This window comes from Sarcophilus harrisii, chromosome 1 (assembly GCF_902635505.1).
Source record: "Sarcophilus harrisii chromosome 1, mSarHar1.11, whole genome shotgun sequence".
NCBI classification, from domain to species: domain Eukaryota; kingdom Metazoa; phylum Chordata; class Mammalia; order Dasyuromorphia; family Dasyuridae; genus Sarcophilus; species Sarcophilus harrisii.
In genome coordinates, this window is record NC_045426.1 from 293,762,724 (window position 1) to 293,789,000 (window position 26,277).

Here is a 26,277-nt window from a genome sequence, read left to right on the forward strand (position 1 = left end):
CATTTCTAAACTTTGCAAAAAACTGTGTCAAATTTATAAGAATACAAGTCATTCCCCAATTGATAAGTGGTCAAAGGATACGAACACACAATTATCAGATGATGAAATTAAAGCCATTTATAGTTATATGAAAAAATGCTCTAAATCACTATTGATTGAAGAAATGCAAATTAAAACAACTCTGAGGTACCACCTCACAACTTTCAGATTGAATAAGATGACAGGAAAAGATAGTAATAAGTGGGGGAAGGGATGTGGGAAAACTGAGTCATTAATGCATTGTTAGTAGAGTTCTGAAATGATCCAACCATTCTGGAGAACAATCAGGAACTATGCCCAAAAGGCTATAAATCTATGCACACCCTTTGACTCAGCAGTGCCATTATTGAGTTTGTATCTGAGTAAATCATAAAGGAAGAAGAAAGACTCACATGTGCAAAAATGTAGCAGCTCTTTTTGTGGTAGCAAAGAATTGGAAAATAAATGGATATCTATCAATTGGGGAATAACTGAACAAGCTGTGGTACATGAAGGTAATGGAATATTATTCTATAAAAAATGATGAACAAGTTAATTATAGAAAGGCCTAGAAAGATTTACAAGAACTGATGCTGAGTGAAACAAGCAGAATCACAATATTAGGAAAACTTTTAGCATAATTGCCTATATCAATAACCTAATTAACAAAAACTATATGATTATCTCAATAGATGCAGAAAAAGCACTTGATAAAATCCATTCCTATTAAAACATTAGAGAGTATAGGAATAAATGGGCTTTTCCTTAAAATAGTCAATAGTATCTATTTAAAACCATTGGCAAGCATCAAATGTAAACTGGAACCATTCCCAATAAGATCGGGGGTGAAACAAGGTTGCCCACTATCACCATTACTATCCAATATTCCATTAGAGATTATAACTTTGGCAATAAGAAACAAGCAGAATCAGGAATATATTGGATGCTAACTTTGGCAATAAGAAACAAGCAGAATCAGGAATATATTGTACACAATAATAGCAAGAATGTGTGATAATCAGCTATTAAAGGCTTGATTCTTCTCAGTAGTTCAGTGATCCAACACAATCCTAACAGACTTTGGACAGAAAATTCCATCTACATCCAGAAAAAGAACTAAGGAGACTGAATGTAAATCAATACATGATATGTTCACTGCTTTTTTCTGTTTTTGTTTTTTTTTTTTAATATCTCCCATGGTTTTTCCTTTTTGCTCTGATTTTTCTCTCCCAACATGATTCATAAAGCAATGTATATTAAAAATAAGTAAATTTACTACAATAAAAAAAGAGCTCCCAGAAGAGAGTGGAGACATCTTCCTCACATTTACCACAAAGCCTCTCTGTGCATTAAGAGCACCTGCTTTTTGAAACATTCCTTCTTTCACTTTAATCCTTTTCCAAGAAACAGATTGCTATAGAGTACCATCCCAGCCATGAGGCAAAGACAAGTTGCTTACATTTAATTAATGAATGAATGCCTCATTTACAATTCACAGAAATTAAAGCTAGAGGAGACTTAAGAGATTATTTGTGATCTCTCCATTTTATGAATGAAGAAAATGAGATCCAGAGAGGTTATGACTTGTCTAATTTCACACAGATAATAAAATGACAATGCTATAATTCTGACCAGCTAGGTGGCAAGAGGGGACCTACAATGAGGAAGACTTAAGTTCAACTCTACCCTCATATCCTTACTAGCAGTGTGACCTTGGACAAGTCACAACTTCTGCCTGCCTCATATGTAAAATGGGATGATAATAGCACCTTCCTACCAGAGTTATTATGAAGATCAAATCAGATAATTGTTAAGTGCTTAGTACAATGACTGGCCTGTCTTAAGTGCAATATAAATGTTAGCTATTATTATTAATCCTAGAGGGGCAGCTAGATGGCTCAATGGATAAAACATTGGGCATAGAATTAAAAAGACCTTAGTTCAAATGTGGTTTTACACACATACTAGCTATGTGATCAAACCTAAGCAAGTCACTTCACCCTATTTGCCTCAGTTTCCTCATCTGTAAAATGAGCTGGAAAAGGAAATGGCAAACCACTCCAAACTGTTGCCAAGAAAACTTTATGTAGGGTCACAAAGAATCAGATACAATTGAAATGACTGAATAGCAACAAACTTATTAATCCAGGTCCTCTGATTCCATATCCAATATTCTTTGCACTGTGATGCCTCTCACCATCTCTATTGTTTTTAGTATTTGGTGGGCTCCATATGGGCAAGGATTATGTGCTCTCTAACTTTGTATTTCCTCCCATACCTAGTAAAGTGCTTATTAATTTTTAAAAACTGAATTGTACTGAAAGATTAATACAAAATAACTCAGCATTTTTTTTCCTATTATTGAAATATGGTCATCCCAGAGAAAAGCACCTCCCACCAATTTTTCAAATGTGAGGGATTATGGATGCAGAGGGACTGCATATATTGTTTGTTATAATTATGATGTTAGTTTTACATAACTGGTTTTCTTTCTTAGAAAGAATGGCACATTTGTAGTTGAAAGGCATGTCTGGAAATGACTCTATGTAATAATAAAGGGCTATCTTTATTTAAAAAAAAAAAAAGCTACTCAATAAGAAGCCTATGAATTGATACAGGACCCATGATTTTAAGAAGTTAGGGCCTTGTCCTAGACCTCCTTTAAAAATCCATTATAGGGTTCTTACTTATGAGTTAAAATTACCTTTGTATATTTCCAACTTCTTTAAATGCTATGATACTTTACTGCTTCAAGATTGCCTAAGAGACTCTAATATTTTGAGCCTCCCTGTCTTTTTCTATAGGTTTGAGATAGAAATAGAACCCTTATTTGCCAGCATTGCCCTATATGATGTGAAAGAACGGAAAAAGGTAAGGATGACAGGATGAGAGGTGAAAATACTCTTCATCCATGGATCAGATATATCTTTTCTTTATTCTTTGAGCCTGGTCTTCCATTCATCCAGTACATTAAAATCCTGTGCAGATCCAGACAGTAAGGAGTGAAAGAAAGTTCTACCCCAATTGCTCTAGAATAGCTTCTGAAGGGGCAAATTGGAAACTCTCTTCTATTTCTATTTGCTTTACATACCTCCAAGTACAAAGTCTTCCTTGAGAGGTAAAGTTTTCTACATGCCTGCCAGCCCTTAGGTCCTGCAAATAGACAAAAACTATATGAATTCCTTTGTAACTACCAGGAATGTAGAAGTAATTTTTATCTCCATCAGAAGGCTGTCCTAGAATTCTAGCACACTATAGGATAGGTACTCATTATGTGGTGGCAGGCATTTTATCCAGCAAAGGACTAGTTTGGCTATAGGGTAAAAGGAACACTCTGTCTAAAGCTTCATTAAAAGAACTTCCTGGCCAAAAATTTCTCCATGATAATTTTAGCTTGCACTAAAATTAGTTTTCAGAGGATAAAATGGAGGCCGGGGAGGAGGTGTACACAAATAATGACACTATAGTAAACACCAATCAAGTTTTCTGCCTTTCTTTGTCAATAAGCATCCTTCAGTTCAAGAATTAGGAATCTCTTAGATGAAGAAAGATAATCATAGTTCATAAGACCATGGAGCTTTTGGCATATGATCTTCCAGAAGCAACAGTTTGCTACTAGAGCTCAAACCACATTTGCCTTAAACTAGAGTTTAATTATGCTATAAATGGCTCCTCATATTTCTGGGGTGTGAAGCAATGCAAGTGTCAGATTTTCCCAGCAGACATTTTCATAAAACACTATCTGGGCTCTTCTTGGAGTTTCTAGTTATCTTGTGTGTTCTAAGGTATTTGTAACTCATTGGTTCTAAGACATAATAGTAAATAATCACTTTGGTTGGTGGACTTTTCTTTTTTGTTCCTGTTATCTAGATTTCAGAAAATTTCCATTGTGACCTGAATTCTGAACAATTCAAAGGATTCTTACGGAATCACACACCCTTAGTTGACCCTTCTAGTCAAGCCAAAGCTGCAATATTCTCAGTCACCTACCCATCTTCAGATATCTACCTTGTCATTAAGGTATGAAGGACCAGAAGGACTTTCATTTTTTGTCCTGTATTTTGCCTATTTTGGTTGGGGGGGTGGTGTGTGGATTGGGAATATGTCTATCTGTCTTTGGTGAAAACATTCTAAAATGCCTCATTTTCATAATTTCCAAGTCAAGCTACTTATTCATTCTTCCTTGGCATTCATCTAATTTTTTTTATCTTTTCCTTACTAAAGTAACTAGCTGATTTTTTTCTAGATCTCAGTCATCTTTAGGTTTCTCCAAAATATGTGACCTTGCCTTGGAAAATTCATGAGATTTTATAGTTTTAGATCTTCGTAAATGTTTACAATAGAAAAAAAAACCTGTATTATAATTTCTAGATCTTCACAATTCCAGGAATAGACTTTGATCTATAGAAGAAGCCTACCTGGACCTTTCAAAAAAACCCCTGAAATCTTGAATTCTAAAATCCTTCATGAAAAATCCAATCTTCTTCTATCCCCAAGTATTATTTATTTGCATCTTAAAGACTGTGACCAACTGCACTCAAGGCTGAAATGTGAATATAGAATAGTTAAAAAAAAAAAACCCAAAATAAAACAATATTAAAAAATTTTTTAAATCTATCAACACATTGTTGTTTTTTTCCTACTCAAGACTATAGGTTTGCCTAATTTTTCTCCCCATAGTCAGCTGGATGGTACAGTGAATAGAATACTGAGCCTGGAGTCTGGAAAAAATGAATTTCAATGGGACCCAGACACTTCCTAGTTGTGTGACCCATGGCAATTCATTTACCTGATGTTTGTCTTTTCCCTTCTGTAAAATGGAGATGATGATAATAGCACCTACCTCCCAGGATTGTTTCAAGAATCAAATGCATCTTTTAAGCCTTTATCATAGTGCTTGGCACATGGTAGGAGCTTAATAAATGCTTATTCCCTTTCCTCATTGAATTGATAGAATTTAAATAAATGATAAAAGAAACTTTGCTGCTGTAAAAACACAGCTCATGTGTTGATCTTTGGATTATTTTGTTGAGATTATAAAGGGGAGACTTGCTTAAAAGGAATTCCTTTAAGGTTGAGAAAATATAAAATGTCACTTATAATGAGTTTCATGTCCTTCAGGGATATTTTTCTGAATCTCAATTTCTTTATCTGTAAAATGGGGATAATAACACCTACCATATTTGTTTTGCAAGTGCTTTATAAATTACAAGGTGCTATAAAATCATGAACTGTTTTTTTTACTTCTGCTGAGATTCACAGATTCATAGGGTTAGAGGCAAAATAAATATTTGCTATATTTAGTTCAACTCCTTTATCTCACAGATGAGGACGCAAAAAAAAATCAGAGTGATTGTGATTAACTGAAAGTCACATGACTAATTTAGTGATGGAAATGGAAGAAGAAAATAAATTTTCTGGCTCTGAGCCAAGAGCATTCTCCACTATGTGACTAAATCTGCCAAATCCTGGAAGTTACACATATTTACTATTTGGTGATCATTAAATAAGAAGTTTTCTAGTAAGCTGTCAGTAAAAGCCATATTAGAAATTGATAGTTAAAGAATTTTCAACATATTAAATGATAAAATGATCACTTTGAGGGTGAGATAAGGAATTGTTTAATCTTATCTCATTTTGTTAGAATCATTGATTTTTATTTTTAAATCCTTAACAAATAGTCGTATCTTTCACATTTGACTGTTTAGCACATTATTTTTCAAGGAATTTGTAATCTAAGGAAACAAAAACCAAAGGGATTAAATGAACTTTCTCTCTGCTGTCGATTAATTAGACTTGAGATTTTTTCAGAATGTTTGTTTCAGAGGGAATTGAATTTTTTTTTTTTTTAAAGATGTTTCCAAGTGAATTTGTCAAATCCAGTTTGTCAAATCTTGTCCTCGTAAGCCTTGTACTGGATCAAAATGATGTCATATTTCCCAGTTATAACAACACTGACTTTCTAGCATTCACCTAATTATTTCAGATCAGAAACTATGCTATCTCCTTGTTTGCAAATTTCCTTCCCAAGACCCATTTAAATTAATAATGATCACCCTATCAGGGACTATAAGAGAGACAATTACAGAAAATATATTGTCTTCTTTTAGTCATCTTGCACATGCTTTAGTCCCTGAGCTTACTTTAAGAGAGAATATATCTCCTTTTTTCTTAATTGTAGTGATCACAAAGTAAATTAGTTTTGTGCCTCCTATATATTTTATGTGCTTTGTTTTAATATTACTTTTGTTGGCAGATTGAAAAAGTTCTCCAGCAGGGAGAGATTGGCGACTGTGCAGAGCCCTACATGGTTATCAAAGAAAGTGATGGTGGGAAGGTATGATATTTTGAATACCATTAAATGTAAATTTCTTACAATTTTACAATTTACAATAAATATTTTGAGATTAATTCTGTAAAACAGCTAGTGGGAAATAGTTGTAACGTATCCTGAGATAAAACTTAATTAGTAGTATTTAAATAAAGAGGAAAGAAGCTCAATTTATTTAGTCTTGACTATAAGTGTGAAGGAGGGAAAATGCAATCCACACTTGATTTTCCAAAAGTAGAAAGCATTCATCTAAATCAATTAAACTTTGAAGATCTTGGCATATTATTTGGTGTTTTTTTTTTAGTTCCTGTTGCTAAACAATATATGTTTTGTCCATAGTTGGCACTTAACGAATGCCTTGGTGGATCCATTTTGGATAATGAAAAAATATGAATAGTCTGGCTAGGTCAGAATCACTGCCTTCCTCCTAGCAAAAATTTCTACTGCTTAGTTTTCCTGCATTGCTAGTGTGGTGGCCACAAATATGACAAGAGACAGAACCAGAGTTTCAAAGTCCTTCTCTTAAGAACAAGAAATGATTTCAGAACACAGGTGGAAATCAAAAGTAGACCAAATGCATTAACATATGAAATAACAAAAACCCAAATACAAAAAAAAAAAAAAAAAATTCTGTGGGATGAAGTTCCTCCACAACTCAGTGAATATCTCTGAAGCCTCTGTACAAGCCCTGGTGTTCAAGATCCCAGAACATACTTCTTTTGCCAAATAAATTGTACCTCTTAGTTCTTCAGTGGATCCCATATTGCCTCCACTTGCCTGGCTTTTCTCTTTCAACTCTGCAAATAAAGGAGAAATAACTGTAGATAAGCACTGAGACAAAGACTTCTTTGGAATATCTTTCACCTTATTTCTTTCCAGTTCCTGTGGCTGAACTGCTCCATTCTCTAAGTTCTTAGGATCCTTTTCTCTGATAGCTCTAAAAGATGGATCAAAGTCACAAATATTGGGGACTCCTTTTATGTCATTATTTAAATACCCAGTATGTATTTTCTCAAGTAAATATGAAGTTAACTTTTTTAAACAAGATTCTAATTCAGCATGTTGCAAGAGACTATTATCACTGAATGAAAATTATTAAGCATATTAAACCAACATCCAGTGATATTAATTAAAGAAGTTATTTATTTGAAAATTTCTTTTGGAAGGCGTCTCTTGGAAACTGTTATCAATTTAATTAGGTATCTGTTAGAGGAAAGTACTAGAAAATGAATTGATTTGAGGGCTTTATAATATATATATATATATATATATTGTATGTGTGTGTCTCTAATACGTGTGTGTGTGTCTCTAATACTTAGCTAGATCCTGGCACACAGTATGCACTTAATAAATACTTGTTAAATGGAACTGAGTTCCATTGAGTGGATTTTATATATATATATATATGTATATATACATATATATATTTATTTATTTTTATTTATAATTTATATATTGTTTGAGGTACTGCCTGATTATCATCATGACTGCCACTTATGGAAAAATTACAGATTTAAACCTAAAAGAGATGTTAGAGGGCCCCTCCAAGTTCAAGTCCCTTAATTTAGCAGAAGAGGAAACTAAAGCACAAAGATGTACTCAATGACCTGTTCAAGGTTACCCACTTAGTAAGTATCTGAGGTAGGATCTGAACCCAAGTCTAACTGACTATGGGGCAGCTAGGTGGCACAGTGGATAGAGTGGTTCTAGCCCTGGCCCTGGAGTTCAAATCTGGCCTCAGACACATAGAAGCTGGGTGACCCTGGGCAAGTCACTTAATCCATTTGCCTCAGCTTCCTTTTCTGCAAAATGAGCTGGAGAAGGAAATAATAAACCACATCATATCTTTGCCAAGGAAACTCCAAATGGAGTATCAAAAATGTCAGACATTTGACATGAATGTCCTTGACAATGAATGAAGGAAAACAATTCTCTCAACTCTTAAGTCCAATGCCCTGTCCATACAAGATGTTGCCTGTCCCCTACGTTTCTTAAAAAAAATCTTTCTCCAGCATTGTTTCCTCATCTCACAGTCCATTAGGATATTCATTTTGTTCACTAGCCCCATACAGTAGTCTAGTTTGGAGTTTGTAGGTATTGTGACCTCTGTGACATATCAAATAATGCTATGGCACTGACCTACCTCATTTCTGATTGCATGATCTTGTCTCCTTTAGAGTAAAGAAAAGATTGAAAAGCTGAAAATTCAAGCCGAGTCCTTCTGCCAGCGCTTGGGAAAATACCGGATGCCTTTTGCCTGGGTTCCCATAAGTTTAACAAATTTTTTTAATGTTTCCACTCTTGATAGAGAGATAACTGATATGGAAACCATGGTTGGTAAGAATTTTGAGTATGATTAGCAATCTCCTATTTACTATGTGTATAACTGTGTGTGTGTGACACATACACATATATATTCAAGGAAAGGGGGGAGAAGGGAGGGAAGGAAAGAAGGGGAGAGAGGGCAGGGAAGGAGGAAAAAGGGAAGGGAGGCAGGGAGGCAGGGAAGAAGGAACCTTTAAAACTACATCTTATTTATGTTATGGAACAAAAGAAAAGTCATTGGACATTCCTATGGATGAACAGAGATAGATTAAAGAAGGTCTGTCCACCAAAGAAAACAGTAAATTGCAAAATTCTATTACCATATCCTAGTTAGGAGCCCCAAAAATAAATCTTTTGTCCAGAAACTGTGGGGAAAAAAGTGGATGTGTTGTAAGAATATTCAACAATAATCTTGTGTAATTTGTCCCATCTCTTCCCCTCCTTGTTACCTTCAGTATCTGGAAGAAATCCTTCAGGAAAGTTATTGAACTTACAAGAATGATAACTCTGTTACTTGTAATGGTTCTCCTCAGACTCTTAGGGTTTTCATGAAATTTTCCCATTCGTTTTCATTTTCGTTTTGTTTTGTTTTCATTTTGTATTTCATTTTATTGGCGCTCCTCTCCCCCCATCATAGTCACATTTCAGATATCCCTCATTAAGCTCTCTCTTGTAATAAAGAAATGCACATCAGCTAGCTAACCAACATATTGGCTGCTTCTGATAGCTTATCCAACATTCTGTTCCATCATCTCCTTCTCTCTTCCATTTATCTTTGATTCATTCTTCCTTTTTCCTCTTTTATCATTGTCTCCTGTTTTCTTTATCCATTCTTTGTCTTCCTTCTTTTCCCCTTGTATTTTTGTGAGCATAATTAATAAACTGTTCTCCTGTATTATTGGTTAATAAGGTTAACTTTTTTGGACCCTAATACACATTCCACCATATTCAAATAACAATCAGTGTAGTTTGATTTGTAATTACAAAGAGAACTGACAGGAGAAACTTTGGAAGAAAATCCTACTTCAATGGCAATTACAAAATAGAAGCAAATATTACTAAAATATTTTGGTTATTGAAATAAAAAGAAAATTAAAATGATCACTATTTTCATTCTAGGGAAAAATTCTGCGGGGGAGAGGAGAACATTGATCCAATCTAGAAGACTTTCTGAGAAAAGCTTAAGCTTAGAAGACAGTTATATTGGCCCCAATTTCAAAGCTACCACCATGACTGTAAACAGTTTTTTCAAACAGGTATTTTGTACATTACGTTTATTTTGGGACTTTGAAGGCATTAAGACTGTCATCACCATGCTAGTATTTATGTTAAAAACAAAGCAAAGCAAAAACTAGGGGAAAAGGATTTCACCTTTCACAGCAAGAATGTTCTTATAATGTTCATAGATTACAGGTAGATGAGATCTTAGAGGACCACCTTCATCCCCTTCTCTTACAGATGAAGAAACTGAGTCCATAAAAAGGAGGTTGTTTGTCCAAAGTCATACAAGCACTAAGTGATAGATTTGCAATTCGAACTTGGGTTTTCTGACTCCAAGTTCAGGGATCTTTTCATTTTAATAAACTGCCCTCCATGCTACCTTATTTAATTCTTGGGATATTAATAATTTTAAGCTCTTCAAAAATAGTTTGTTTCATTCTTTGTGATTATATCCTCAACACCTGGTACATGATAGGGACTTAATAAATGCTTGCTGATTATCTAAGAATTATTTTTGACCTGCCCTCTCTTCCCCAAGTAGAAGACAAAGTTCCTTAAGGGCAGAGCCACTTTTTGATTTTAGTGTGTGTATGTATGTGTATATCTCTAGCTAGATCCTGGCACATAGTATGTGCTTAATAAATACTTGTTAAGTTGAACTGAGTTCCATTGAGTGGATTAATACAGTGATTTTATAGATCTCTAGAAAGCCCTACTCATCCATTTTTTATTTGGTTAATATAAAAATTAATTATAGAAAAACACATTAATTACCAAGAAGCTAACATTTTTAAAGTCACAAAGAAGAGAAACATGATTTAGATTTGTTTACAAGAGAACTGCTATATACCAGGTAGTATTTATGAAGGACAGAGGTGACGAGGTGGTGCAGTATGTCAGATTTGAAGTCAAGAAGCCTCATCTTCCTGAATTTAAATCTGACCTCAGACACTTGTTGTGTGACCCTAGGACAGTCACTTAACACATTGCTTCAGCTTCTTCATTTGTAAAATGAGCTAGAGAAGGAAATGGCAAATCACTCTAGTATCTCTACCAAGGAAACCCCATATGGAGTCATGAAGAATTAGGCACAACTGAAATGATTCAATGATAACATTTAAGAAAAATGTTAATATATTAGGAAACTCCTATAAGGAAGGCAATTAAAATGGTGAAATTTGGAAGGTGTAGTAAATGCATCAGGAAGTTGGGAAAATAGCATGAAACAGTGGAATGGATACTGAATCTAGAATAAAAAGACCTGAGTTCAAATTCCAAATCTTACTACTAATGCAATCTTGGACAATTCACTTTCTGGACCCCAGTTCTTCATCTGTAAAATAAGAAGATTAGATTTAATGATGTCTAGGGTCAATTCTAGCTAGCCTATGATGGGCCTATGTTTAGTTTAGAGAAGAGAACTTTGAGACAAGGCAAGATAGTTAATAGCCATATTCAATTTTTTGAAGGACTTTTAAGGTAAAAGAGAAACAGACTTATTCTCTGATGATCCAGAGGTAGTTGTGATGGGTAAAAATTATAGGAAAACAGATCGTGACTTGATGTAAAAACAAGTCTTCTAATAGAATTGTCCAACAATAAGGTGGTATCAAGATGTAATTAGTCCTTTATTTTTTTTTATTCATGGATTTTATTCAAGGAGAATCTGGATGATCACTTATCAAGGGTAATTTCAAAGGGAGCTTGAGTGCAAGGTTATAGTAAATAATGCTTAAGGTTCTTTCTAATTCTTAAGTACTGTGATTTTCTGACTTCTAAAAAGCATTTTTAAAAATATTCAAGGTCTAAAAAATTGTTAGATTTTGTCCTAACCCAGAGAGTTGAATGTTAGGATATGCATTCTGTTACATTAATATACTAATAATAACTTTTCTCCTTTCAGGAAGGAGACCGTCTTAGTGATGAAGACTTACTAAAATTTTTAGCTGATTACAAAAGATCTTCATCCTTACAGAGAAGAGTGAAGTCAATACCAGGTATGAGTAGTATGCCTTTGCTCTTTGTAGGATCTCCAAACTCACTGATTGCGGAATACAGTCATTTGAATCATATATGAATTCATTTTACTAACAATTTATCATATAATATGTTTCATGTATAAGTCCGTATATTGACATATTTTATTCCACAATCTACAGATTTTGGACTTTTGAAAAGAAGATAATTAGAAGACATTGTTACACTATTTCTTTAGTAGTAGTCCTTTTGCATGATTAAATGAGTATTAAACTCCTAATAAATATCATGTAAAAAGAAAAAAAAAGCTTGTAAAACAACTGATTACCACCAACTTTCAATTGGTGGGCAAGTCATTTTTTTAAAATTATAGCTTTTTTATTTACAAGTTATATGCATGGGTAATTTTTACAGCATTGACAATTGCCAAACCTTTTGTTCCAATTTTCCCCCTCCTTCCCTCCACCCCCTCCTCTAGATGGTAGGATGACCAGTACGTATTAAATATATTAAAGTATATATTAAATACAAAATAAGTTTACATGTGCAAACTGTTATTTTGCTATACAAAAGAATTTGACTCTGAAATATTGTACAATTAGCCTGTGAAGGAAATTTTAAAAAAAATATGCAGGCAGGCAAAAATATAGGGATTGGGAATTCAATGTAATGGTTCTTAATCATCTCCCAGAGTTCTTTTGCTGGGTATATCTGGTTCAGTTCATTATTGCTTCCTTGGAACTGATTTGATTTATCTCATTGCTGAGGATGGCCAGGTCCATCAGAATTGAACATCATATAGTATTATTGTTGAAATATATAATGACCTCCTGGTCCTGCTCATTTCACTCAGCATCAGTTCGTGTAAGTCTCTCCAGGCCTTTCTGAAATCATCCTGTTGGTCATTTCTTACAGAACAATAATATTCCATAACATTCATATATCACAATTTATTCAGCCATTCTCCAACTGATGGGCATCCATTCAGTTTCCAGTTTCTAGCCACTACAAAGAGGGCTGCCACAAACATTTGTGCACATACAGGTCCCTTTCCCTTCTTTATGATCTCTTTGGGATATAAGCCCAGTAGTAACACTGATGGATCAAAGGGTATGCACAGTTTGATAACTTTTTGAGCACAGTTCCAAATTGCTCTCCAGAATGGCTGGATGTATTCACAATTGGTGGGCAAGTTTTTTAATCAACTTAAATCTGAGTTCCCTTATCTACAAATTGGGTGCTCTTTATTTGGCCTCATGGCTTGGGTTAGAACAAGGATCCAGGTTTGAGGATTCTCAGAAAATTAGAAGTAGGGAAGCTGGTATGGAAGCATGAGTTTTATTGCTATGTGACAAAGCAAGCATCCCAAAGTCATAGGCACATGTGCAACCACACATATACAATGGCAACATGGACAGAAATTCATCCACACAGGGCCAGGATCCCTCATGTGAAGGAGATATGTTCAGTGGCAAGGTCTCAATAGTAGCACATAAAGTCTTAAACCTTAAAATTTGCTTGGTTGGGAGAGGCAATCAGCACCAGATATGAGAGGACTAATCTCAATCAAATCCAGATATCATGAAGACATTGCTCAGGGTCACATATCAATACCAGGCTCAGATGTAGGAGTTTCTTAAGTAGGCACTGAAGTTGGATGAGTTGATGACTAGAGGTCTCATGAGTAGGCACAGGGCTGCTTCATTCATCTGGAAGCCTCAAGCCTCATTCAGTCCAAAACTGAAGTTGTTTACATATTTGTATTGGGAAGCTAAGTGGCCGAGTGGATAGAATGTAGGGTTTGGAATCAGGAAGACTCATTTCCTGAGTTGCAGTTTGACCCTGGGCAAATCCTTTAACCCTGTTTGCCCTAGTTTCCTCATCTATAAAATGAGCTGAAGAAAGAAACAGCAAAACACTCCAGTATCTCTAACAGGAAAATCTGAAATGGTCTCAAGAAGAGTGAGATAGAAAAACAACTCTGAACAACAACATGTTTTCACAGGATCAGAATAATCCTGAGCAGTGAAAAAGTATAGGTTGTCTATTATTACTTTTATGGTCATTAGGCCCATTTGGCCTAAATGGCTCCATCTTGGAGTCCTAGCACTTATAACATCAAACTCTATATTTAAAAAAAAAAAAAGATTGTTGTTGTGTCTTCTTTCTAGAGCCCCCAAGTTGAGGTGATAAAATGTACCATGGTTCCTAGAGCCCCCACAACAAGGTGATGAAAATATACCATCTTAGTGAAGAAATAATGAGGGGCTGCTCTTGAGGATGGTGGGAAAATGGAGTCCGTTTATTCCAAGGACTTTCCCCTTTTTATACTCTCATAGTCTTATGTAACAAAAACAACACTGGACATGCACCAAGTATATACTGTGCACATGGGACCACATAAACAATTTGCTATTATATGTAGTTTGCCACCTGATATCACTCTGCTTCAATCCTTTCTCAGGAAGGCTGAGAGCCCTTAGGAGCGATGGGATGCTGAACCAGACATTGTTAGCAGGTTCCTTCTGGGATGATGGGTCTTATACCTTACCCACTATCTGTGGCCCCTCTACAGATTGTAGTTATGACCTGCCCAGCTTTCTTCACAAAATTGTTGTGAAGAGATTAGTGAATGTTCTTTGTCAATTATGTATACCAAAAAGTAAGTTATTGTAGTTGTTAATAATAACAATAATACTGAGATCACAAAAGGCTTTCTTGCTTATCTTAGCAGTTTTTGAATCCTAAAGATAAAGATTAAATAGTAATAAAGACAAGGATCAAGAGGCTGTTAGGCTCACTATTTATATTTCTGCTTTCTAAAAGAATTACTAATTTCCTTAGTATATTATTACATTGGACAGGAATAAAATTTCTGCAAAAGTAAATAAACTCTATCCAGTAAAAAGAGTATTAGATTTGAAGACAGAGGATCAGAATTCAATTACTAGCTCTTGTGTTAATTAGCAAAATGACAGATTCTCTAAGCCTGGGTTTCCTTTTCATAAAATGGAGAGGTTAGATAGGTGATCACTGAGACTCCTCCCAACTCTAAATCTCATGGTCCTAAAATCTCAAAACAACAACAAAAATGAAACAAATCAAAAACAAAAACAAAAACTCCACAATAGCCTTTTTACTGGAAGAAGCATTTCTTAGAACAACTTGAACAGGTCTAGAAATCTGTCACCCCTTTTCTTTCTCAGTCCTCCTTGTTCACAACTAGCCTTTCTATTCTTCTTCCTATGTGTATAACTATGTTACTCATCTCCCTCTTGAGTGACAAGATAGTCTTATGTAGTGTCTGAATTGATCCTACCACTAATACTCAATCTGTACAAGTGTCTGAAACTTAGTTTTCAAGGTATAAAATGTGGGTATTGACGATATGAGTAGTACCTCTCTCATAGGATTCCTGGGCATCAGTGAGCTAATATATATATATATATATATAAAATATAGTTTAGAAATTTTGAAGCCATATATACTCATCAATCATTATAACTATATTATCATCATGGGCAGTTAGGTGGCACAGTTCAGGAAGACTTATCTTTCTGATTTCAAATCTGGGCTCAGAAACTTACTAGTTATGTGATCTAGGACCTGTTTGCCTCAGTTAATTTATCTGTAAAATGAGCTGGAGAAGTAAATGTCAAACTATTCCAGTATCTCTGCAAAGAAAATGCCAAAAATGATCACAAATAGTAGGACACAACTGAACAGCAAAAACATTGTCATCATATGTCTGATAAAATTTGTTTCCAGTTATGAATGTGTTTTGTTTCAAAAAATTGTTTTTCTTTTTTTTGCTGAAGGTTTACTAAAACTAGAAATCTCCTCAGCCCCAGAGGTACTAAATTGTTGCTGTCTGACCCCTGAGCTGTTACCTGTGAAACCATTTCCTGAAAACCGATCCCGCCTACATAAAGAGATTCTGGAATTCCCAACTAAAGAAGTATATGTCCCTCATACTGTCTACAGGTGAGACAATTAAGAGTTCTTTTAAGACCAGTAAAGCTTTTATGAAGACAACTGGAGATGGTGCTTTGGATTTTTCATAGTTCATAGACATTGGAAATTTTTAATGGGGACCTCCTTGGTCCACTAACTATCATTCTACTTGAACAAATATATCCCTCTTTTTATACTTTTACTTAATCAAATTTTAGATACTCTAAGAAAAATAATGACCTCTGATATTATTTTGGTGGGGAGAGGTTTGGAACTTTTCTTCATAGTCTAAGAAATGAAGTAAGTTTTTTCTTCACTCCTTGTTTGAAATTAACCATATATTCATCAGTGTTAAGTTCTTCTTCTACTAACACATACCTTAACCCTCCCGTACTTTAAAAGTTAGTTATTTGCATGAGTTGCTGCAAGGCTGAAAAAAATCCATCACTTGGTGACCAACTTTCTACTTTGTGTGTGGAACTAGAGGACCTGAATCCACAGTTTGACTCAGACACTGCCCATGTGACCCTAACACAATTCATTCAACTCTTTCTTGGCTTCAATTTCCTCATCTGCAAAATGAAAGTAATACTTTGATGCAACTCATGAAATAGCTCTGACAATATGATAAATTCAGGCATAGGTTCAGACTGAGCAAAAAAGTATAGATGTGTGGAAGGATGGTGAGATAAAACTGGAGTTTTAGGATGATGTCTGATTGAGAGAGTCTTGAATGCAAGGCAGAGTGCAAAGTAATTGAGCATTTATTAAGTCATTACTATCCATTGGACCCTGTGCTAAATAGTGGGGATTGAAAGAAGCAGAAACAATTTCTGCTAAGTAGCTAAGAGTCAAATAATTATATATGTGTAATATATGTATATAATACATACTGAGAAAATACAAGGTAACCTTAGAGGGAAATGTACAAGCATCTATAAGGCTCTTACAAAAAACAAGTACATTTGAACTTTACATATGTTTTTCTGCTTGCTCATCCTTCTAGACAACTTCTTGATTTTAGCTTTGCTATTAGGGCCAGGATCTATGGTACTTCTGAAGGGAAAGTCTATGCCCATTCTGTTGCTGTTTTCTTAGGGTACCAAGTGTGTTAGTCTAGGATTTGGAGTGCAGTTTAGAGACCTGCAAGCTTTCGATGCTACCAAAGTGATAGATAGTCTGGTCACTACCTTCTCTTGCTAGTCTGAGCTCTGCAAATTTCTGGTCTGGATTTGGATCTGGGGAAGAATTCTTGGCTGCAGGTCTGGACCTCTATCAGCCAGTGGGAAAGCTCTGTTAGATTAGAAGGGCAGAACTGTAGGCTCCAAGAAGAAAGTACTTTGTAAATTTATGTCACTGTAATATTGATGTAAATAGCATTTCTGGTGATAATGATTAGCCAGGTTGATCGTTAGCCCACTGATATGCAATCTAACATTATCATACTCAAAGCTTCTTTATCTTCTTAATACTTGATACAACTTATATTCTATTGACAGAGTGGAATTTTCAGAATCACTGTCACCTCATGATATCGGGGAGGAGGTTAGTGGAGGCAAGGCATTTTAAAGAAAATGAAGAACAGCAATATGGTGTGGTAATAGTGGCAATACTAGTAGTTGCTGCAGCAGCAGCAATGACAGCAGCAATAGAACTAGCATTTATATATGCTTTTAAGCTTTACAAAGTACTTTACAAATATCTTAATTTTATCTTCACAACAACCCTGGGAGGTAGGTGCTATTATTATCCTCACTTAACAAATGAGTACACTGAGGCGGGCAGACTTGCCCATGGGCTTATTTTTTGTTGTTGTTCAGTCATCTCAGTTGTTTGACCCCAATTAGGGCTTTCTTGGAAAAGATAATGCAATGGTTTGCCATTTCCTTCTCTAGCTTATTTTACAGATGAGGAAAATGAGCAAACAAGGTAAGGTGACTTACCCAAGGTCATATAGCTAGTAAGGATCATAGATTTACAGAGTTAAAAGGGACCTCAAAGGCCATCTCATCTAACTTTTCCAGGGTCTTAAAAGTTAAGAAAAATATAACCTGCCTTTCATATAAGAGGACTATTCTCTATCTTTATGGGATTGGTTCTCAGTAGCCACATTCCTCCATCTTTTCCCACTTAAGCTGTTGCTCACTGTCTGAATCGATTGGATGTATGAACTCTATGGAAAGGGTCACTATCCCTTAAGTAAAATTTATTTATTTGTTCATTCATTCGTTCATTTACTTATTTATTTTAAACTAAATACAAAATGACAAAAAAAGAAAAAAGAAAATTAAAAAAAACAAAAAAACTTGTCATGTGCCCAGAAGAGCATCAGGGAGAATTCAGAATATGTAACAATAAATTTCCATTTCAAAAAATATATCTAATAGAAGAGATTTTATTTATGACTGTCCATCTTTTCTTTACTTCCTTGTATGTTGTTATTCTTTTGTTCTCTGCTATGTACTTTTTACTTTATTCTTTTTTTCCCTTTCACCCCCCTTACTTCCTCCAATCAGGTTGTAGTAAGCATGGATATATTTATTTATATACACATATATACATACATGCATATATATATATATATATATATATATATATACATACATACATACATACACACAAACACACACAGAGAGACCACCTAAAAACATTTTAAATAAATTCTGAAGCAACAGAACACTGATGTCCTTTATTCCTTAGCAGGCCTTGAAGAAAAGTGGTTATTTCCATAAGACCATAGATCTAGAGCTGGAAGAGAGCCACTGGATATCCAACCTCTTATTTTACAGATGAGGGAACTGAGCAAAGAAGAAGTTAAATGATTTGCTGATTCATAGTCAAGCAGGTGTTATCTTAGCAGTAGGAATTGAATCAAATTCAATGATCTTTCTATTGTATCAAGCAGTTTTGCTCAAGGTCACATAGATAGTAAATAGTATAGATAGGATTTGAACCCACATCCTATAAAGTTCAACATCAGTTTTTTCTTTGTACCACAGTGGCTTCATACTTCTGATTGACACTATGGTGTTTTTTTTTTTTTTTTTTTTTTTCCAAAATCTTATCCTGTTCTTGAACTCTTGCTTGTAGCATTGGAATGGGTTTGCATAAAAATAAATTTTGTGTCTCTCCATTTGCCTTAGCATTTCATTACCCACAGAAGGCATTTATTGCTTTGTCTACTCCTTTGCAATGAACATTATCCCTTAATTATATCACAGCCATTCTCAGAATACATTATTGAAAACTGAATGATCCCCAAATGTAGCAGTGTCAAAGAGGACAAGTCTGAACAGAGCACTTTTTGCTCACTTGGTAATGGAAGATCAAAAGCTACAGATGCAGGTGAATCGAGGAATACCAGAGATCGAAAAACTCCCAGATTTGTGTGTTTGGGAAAAGTGGCAAAGCAAGATGAAATTTGGGATTCTGATATCTGACACAAATTCAGTAGGGATATAAAGTTGGAGTGGTGATAGAGCAAATTGCCTGTTCCTCAGAATGTTTGATTTGAACACTAGGAAAGAAGAGAGACAGTAGGTAGTGATCCCAGTTGATAGACAACACAGTGTAGGACTATTGAAGAATCACAAGATCTTGAGATACTGAGTGGATATGAAGTGTGACCTTTAAATGAAAGCTACTTTTGGTGCTCAGTGGCAAAACCCTGGCCATGGTTCCCTAGAGGGATGATTCTGAGAACAAATTCCAACTCTATTCCCTTCTCCCAACTCCAAATATCTGATATTATATATGGGGAAAAAACTGTAGTGTATTCAATTCTTCTTATTATTTTTTTTTAATTATATCTTTTTATTTACAAAATATATGCATGGGTAATTTTTTTCAACATTGACTCTTGCAAAACCTTCTGTTCCAAATTTTCCCCTCCTTCCCTCCACTAGATGGCAGGTAGTCCAATACATGTTAAATATGTTAAATCATATGGCAAATCCAATATATCTATATATATATCTATATAGTTATCTTGCTGCACAAAAAAAAAAAAATCAAATCTAGAAAGAAAAAAAAACCTGAGAAGGAAAACAAAACTGCAAGCAAACAATAACAGAAAGAGTGAAAATGCTATGTTGTGATCCACGCTCAGTTCCTATAAGTCCTCTCTCTGGGTGTAGATGGCTTTCTTCATTACTGGACAATTGGAACTGATTTGAATCATCTTGTTGAAGAGAGCCATGTCCATCAGAACTGATCCTTATATAGTATTGTTGTTGTGTATAATGATCTCCTGGTTCTACTCATTTCACTTAGCATCAGTTCATATAAGTCTCTCCAGGACTCTCTGAAATCATCCTTTTTTGGTCATTTCTTACAGAATGATAATATTCCATAACATTCATACACCATAATTTATTCAGTCATTTTCCAACAATTGATGGACATCCATTTAGTTTCCAATTTCTAGCCACTATGAAAAGGGCTGCCACAAACATTTTTGTACATGTGGGTCCCTTTTCCTCCTTTGAGATATAAATCCAGTAGTAATACTGCTGGGTTAGAGTATGCCCAGTTTGATAACTTTTTGAGCATAGTTCCAAATTGCTCTCCAGAATGGTTGGATTCATTCACAATTCCACCAACAATGTATCAGTGATGGACTCAATTTTTTCATAAATTTTTGTAGTGATAATAACTGACATTTTTATAGCACTTTAAGATTGTAAAAATGTTTTCACATTTTTACTCCCAACTATTTTGTGAGGTAGATACAATGAGTATTCTCATTCTGATTTTACAGGTTTGGAAAGTGAGATTTAGGAACTAAGTGACCCCCCCCCCCCCCCCACACACACACACAGAGTATCAGATGAGATTTGAACCCAGATCTCCTTACTCCAAGTTCAGTATATGACATTAACAAGGACACATGTATGACAAAAAGGATATAAATTGGAAACAGGCTGAGAGAGAATGCCATCCAAATGCAGCACCAATCCATAGGAAATATCCAGAAGACCAATGGAATGTTTACAATGATAGACTCTCTATGAAAGATTTGTGAAAAGACATGGAAGAGAATTCCACAAAAAAGAGAAGTTGAGGATGGATTGTTATCCACATCTATGTCAGTCAACTAACATTTATTAAGCAACTAAGTATGTGCCAGATACTGTGCCAGTGATTAAAGAGTACAAAGAAATAAGGGCAAAAAACAGTTACTGCTCTCCTGGAGTTTGCAATCTAAGGAGGGAGACCATATGCAAACAACTATGTACAAAAAAGATATAAGCAAGATAAGTCTCAAGAAGATTTATCTTTAGGAATTCAAATCTAGCCTCAGCTACTTAATAGTCATATGACTCTGGACAAGTCATTTAACACTGTTTGCCTCAGTTTCCTTCTCTGCAAAATGATCTGGAGAAAGGAATGGCAAACCACTTCAGTATCTTTGTCAAGAAAATTGCAAATGGGGTCATGAAGAATCAGACATGACTAAAACAATTTAACAAGAACAAAAGTCTCAGAGGGAAAGCATTAAGAATTAAAAAGGACTGGGAAAGAAAATAGAACTATGCTGAGACTTGAAAAAAGCCAAGGAACTATAAGATGGAAATGAGAAGGGAGCACATAACAGAACAGGAATGGAAGGACAGCCAGTAAGTGTCTTGTCTGAGAAACAACAAGAAAGCCAGTTTTACTAGGTCAAAGAGGATGTTGAAAAGAGGATGAGATATAAAAAGACTGGATGGTTGAAAGTAATAAGGTTGGGAAGGAATTTAAAAATTAGAGAATTTTTTATTTGATAATGGAAGCAATATGGAGCCACTGGAGTTGATTGAAAAGAAGATAGCATGGTCATCTAAGGAAGATCTATTTGACAGTTAAGTCAAGGATGAACTAGAATAGGAAGAGACTTGAGGTGGAGAGAACAATCAGCAGACTGCAATAGTGCAGATGTGAGGTGATAGGGTCTGCACCAAGGGGCGGTATCAGGGTCTGCACCAAGGGGTGGTGTCAGAAGAGGAAAGGAGGCCTAAATAAGAGAGTGAAGATAGAATGACAGGACTTGACAACTGATTGGCTATTGGTTTGGGGTTTAAGAAAGTAAAGGGTCAAGAATGACACCTAAATTTGGGGTTCACAATGAGTTCAGTTGTGAATGTGTTGAGCTTAAGATGTCTGGGAGGCATTTGATTCAAGATGTTTAATAAGCAGTGGGAAATGTAAGAGTAGAGATTAGAGAGAAGTTAGTGCTGGACAAAAATTTGAGAATCCTTAGCATAGAGATGATAGTGGAATTCCTGGAAGCTGATGAGATTACAAAATGAAATAGTATATAGGAAGAAAATGAATGGACCAGGACTGAACCATGGGAGTATCAATCTGGCAAATGTTAAACAACTACAAGGAGTAATGTGCCTATGACACACTTTAAAATTCAATCACCATTACTAATATATTTTCTACTTACTTTTTTAAGACTAGACAATCAACAAAACAGTAAACAAAGCTCTGATTTTTAGTAATTCCAAACTACATAAATGCTCATATTGAAAATATAATAATTTAATTATAATAAATATAAATTAATTTAATAATAAGACTAGCTCCAGCATAGCCTATCACAATAAATTTGCAACTAAGAGAAATTGAGGCAATGATCTCTCAACGATCAAATTCTCTTAAAATCAGAGCAGTCTTTCAGGTTACATGAGTTTATTACATAATATTAACTGGTATCAAAAACTAAACTAAGATTGTGATTGGTCCATAATTATGCTGATTTCCTCCATAATCCATCATAACAGGGAAAACACAGAGAATTGAACATCCTCTGGTAAGTTCCCAAGCCTACACATGCTACCACAAACCCTTTACCTGAGAGATGTACAACTAGAAAAAACATCTGACTAGATTGAATCATCTTCCATCTATCTTCTTTGTCTCCTGCTATAAAGAAGTCCATTCTGAAATGTGTACACTGTCTTCACTCTGGTCTCTTACAAACTTTTCTTCTAAGGTCTATACAAATTCCAATTCTAAGCCCTAGAAATTGGTCACACTATGCAGTGATTACACATTGTGATGAATAATCCTCTTAACTATTAATCAATAATAATAAATTTCATAACCCTTGCTTAGGGGACATCTGTGGCTGCTGGTAGGACTTAAAAATCCAGCAAAGATCTGTGGAGGGAAAATTCTCATATTCCAATCCATTATTGGAATCCCAGATCTATTTAAGTATCAAAAAATTTCTTCAAAATAAGTTATCTTCCTCCCACAAAGGAGAAAATAAGATTTAAAAGAATTTCCCATTGTCTCAGAATACTCTGTTTGGATGGAGGAGTCTGTCTTAACGTTGGGCACAATTTTAAAGTAACAGATATAGTCCCTGTTGCTTCTAAATTTCCCCTTTCTTTTTTTAGTTCACTCTCTATGACTATCTCCTCTACCCTCATGTACTCTATCACCTCAGCATCTGTTCATCAGCCCCCTACATTACTCTAAGAAACTCATTGATACTGCAATGTTAATGAGTTATAAGAATTCAAAGTGTCTTGTGGTGGTTGTTCAATTTCAGTTGTGACCCCTTCTGGGATTTTCTTGGTAAAGATACTGGAGTGCTTTGCTTTTTCCTTCTCCAGCTCATTTTACAGAAGAGGAAACTGAGGCAAGCAGGATTAAGTGACTTGCCCAGAGTTGTAGAGCTAGTAAACACCTGAAGTCAGATTTGAACTCAGGAAAATGAATCTTCCTGACTCTAGACCCGTCTATCTGCTGCTCCACAGCAGTTCAAAATGGTACATCTTCCAAAAGTATTTGCCTATTTTTACAAAGGTCAAAGACCCTGTTTGATTTAATCCAAAGAAACTGAGCTCTGATTGAAAATTTTCTATCATCATCATAAATACAATTCAGACATGGCTGAATAAATTGTGGTATATGAAAATTATGGAATATTACTGTTCTGTAAGAAATGACCAACAGGATGATTTCAGAAAGGCCTGGAGAGACTTACACGAACTGATGCTGAGTGAAATGAGCAGGACCAGGAGATCATTATATACTTCAACAACAATACTAGATGATGACCAGTTCTGATGGATCAGGCCATCCTCAGCAACAAGATCAACCAAATCATTTCTAATGGAGCAGTAATGAACTGAACCAGCTATACCCAGAAAAAGAACTCTGGGGGATGACTAAAAACCATTACATTGAATTCCCAATCCCTATATTTATGCACACCTGCATTTTTGATTTCCTTCACAAGCTAATTGTACAATAATTCAGAGTCTGATTCTTTTTGTACAGCAAAATAATGTTTTGGTCATGTAAAAAAAAAAAAAAATACAATTCAGACATCTTCCTAGTGCCCTTAATTTTGTCCTGCCATCTGTCTATTCTATAAATTCAACCCTGCATACTGGTGGGCCCTCCTTTGAGCAAACCCAAATATATGAAAAGTCAGATGAACAAAACATCTGTAATTAAATTCTTTATTTTAGAAAATAATTATTTTTAGATTCCACCACAGAATTCCTTAAAAGGAGTTGGTCCTTTGGCATTTAACTAAGTTGACAAAAATATTTATAGCTTTTAGCACACAAAGATATATGTATATGTATACAGCGGTAACAAAAGCAGATGGGCATTTAAATCCCTGATGTTTCTGATGTGACAGCCTCTTTGATGTGGGTCTAGTGGTAGTGGAGAGGTGTGAGAATTGAGATAGGGAATCCTCTAGTTGGCGTACTGGTCCAATGTAAAAAATTCGCAAACCTGAAATCTGAATGGCAAAAGGGATTTTTATTGGCACAGTGAAGCCAGCTTTGCTAGGAAGACAGACTCCTCAGTGGCAAGATCCTGTCAGAGAAATAACAAAGGTTATCACTGAGAAGAGGGTATCTTCACAGTGGGCAAGAGTCCTGGCAGGCAGCTATGCCAAGAAGAAAGGTTCCTTTATGATGACTGCGTTAGCACTCTGGATACCTTAGAATCAGCCAGAGTCAGGATAAGCAAAAGTCCTTAGTCTTTATTCTTGGTCTTTAGAGGTAGGATTGAATTAGATGGAAGCAGAATCTCTGTGACCTCCTTCTTCCTCATCTACCGCCAAAGTGACTCTGGCTCATCTTACTCCACCCCCTAGTCCCTCCTATAATTCTCTGCATACACCAATTATCAAGCCAGCACAGGATAGTGGGAAAGGCCATTCCCCAAGCACATGCCCATAGAGTATTGTCCAATCAGTAATTAGCCTTAAGTGCTCCAACTGATATCAGTGCATTGACTCAAGAGTTTCAGCCCTCTACATTCCTTGGCAAAGCATAATCCTCTTTCGGACTTCTGCAAAGATTTGGGGTTCAGAGTTGTCTTTTTATTAGAAGTCTGGGTCTAGGGCTTCCATTGAATGAGATTCCTTCAATGTTGTCAATGCCCCTAGGCCTAGATTTCCAGTTGAAAAGAGAGTACTTATCTTGGAGTTTCAAGCTACTCAACAGTAATATCAGGCTCAGATCTCTAACTGAATAAAATCATTTTGAAAGCTTTTCCGCAGATTCTTAGGAATTTCCTAAAGGGGATCAGGGCCATCCCCCAAAAAATCAATGGAGAGTGATTTGACCAAGATTTTCAGTTGAATGAAGCTTACTTAATTTGTCTGGGAAGATATGCTTTCCCAGAGGAGGGCCTGAGACTCCGAATCTCCCTTCTTTTACAGATTAAAGGAGACATAGTTTCAGAATTCACCCCATCACCTTCACTAGTCTTTTTAATAAACTGCAGAGCTTTCCTGTTGAAGGACTGCTAATGGGGCGCCTTGACAGTAACTAATGCATCTGTTAGTTAAGCATTAATTAGTTAAGCATTTAAGCTTAAATGATCTTCATTAGATACCTTTCTGTAGTTTTATAAACAGAGGTACTTGGTATCTGATCCTACTGGAATTTAAGAGAATTTGGGGATCAGTGACACAAGTCTTTTGGCAGAATGCTTACCCTTCAGAGAACTGGGTTGAGGTAAAATTGTCAAGTGGGGAAAGTTTGTTCCCATCTGTTTTTCAACTCCAAGATTGTTATTGTTCCTTATCACTTTGGCCCAATCTCTCTTCTACTCTAATCCATTCTCCATCCATTCAGGTACCCTGACTTCTATCTAAACCTGCTCTCAGGTTGAGGAACGAGTCTATCTCTCTGACTTTTACTTCAGTGTGTTACTTTTCCCAGGATTATTTGAATTTTTTAAGCCTTAACCAGGATTTTAAAATGATAGACTTTATTCCCTCCCTGTAGTGGTTCCTCTTCCTTTCTCATTAAATACATTTTTCAAAATCCAACAGTCATGTGACTTTTTTTGGTGATATCACCAGCCTGAACAGTAATGTTTATTCCAAATGAGGTAACTAGGTCCTAGGATTGGAACTCTGACTACAAATGCTGGTCTCCTCCTTTTTTCTTCCCTCTCAATAGCTGGCAATAGGGTAGGAC

General features: G+C 35.4%; 1 protein-coding gene across 7 annotated transcripts in view; it reads left to right on the forward strand.

Moving 5' to 3' along the window:
• The window catches only part of DOCK8 (dedicator of cytokinesis 8), a 307,293-nt gene that overhangs the window by 124,878 nt on the left and 156,138 nt on the right, over positions 1–26,277 (forward strand). For all 7 annotated transcript variants that reach the window (XM_031943861.1, XM_031943857.1, XM_031943889.1 and 4 more), the window contains 7 exons: positions 2,823–2,889; positions 3,889–4,038; positions 6,275–6,355; positions 8,527–8,686; positions 9,794–9,930; positions 11,799–11,892; positions 15,691–15,856. In XM_031943861.1, coding sequence (XP_031799721.1) covers positions 2,823–2,889; positions 3,889–4,038; positions 6,275–6,355; positions 8,527–8,686; positions 9,794–9,930; positions 11,799–11,892; positions 15,691–15,856 — 855 coding nt within the window. The remainder of the gene's footprint in view (positions 1–2,822; positions 2,890–3,888; positions 4,039–6,274; positions 6,356–8,526; positions 8,687–9,793; positions 9,931–11,798; positions 11,893–15,690; positions 15,857–26,277) is intronic.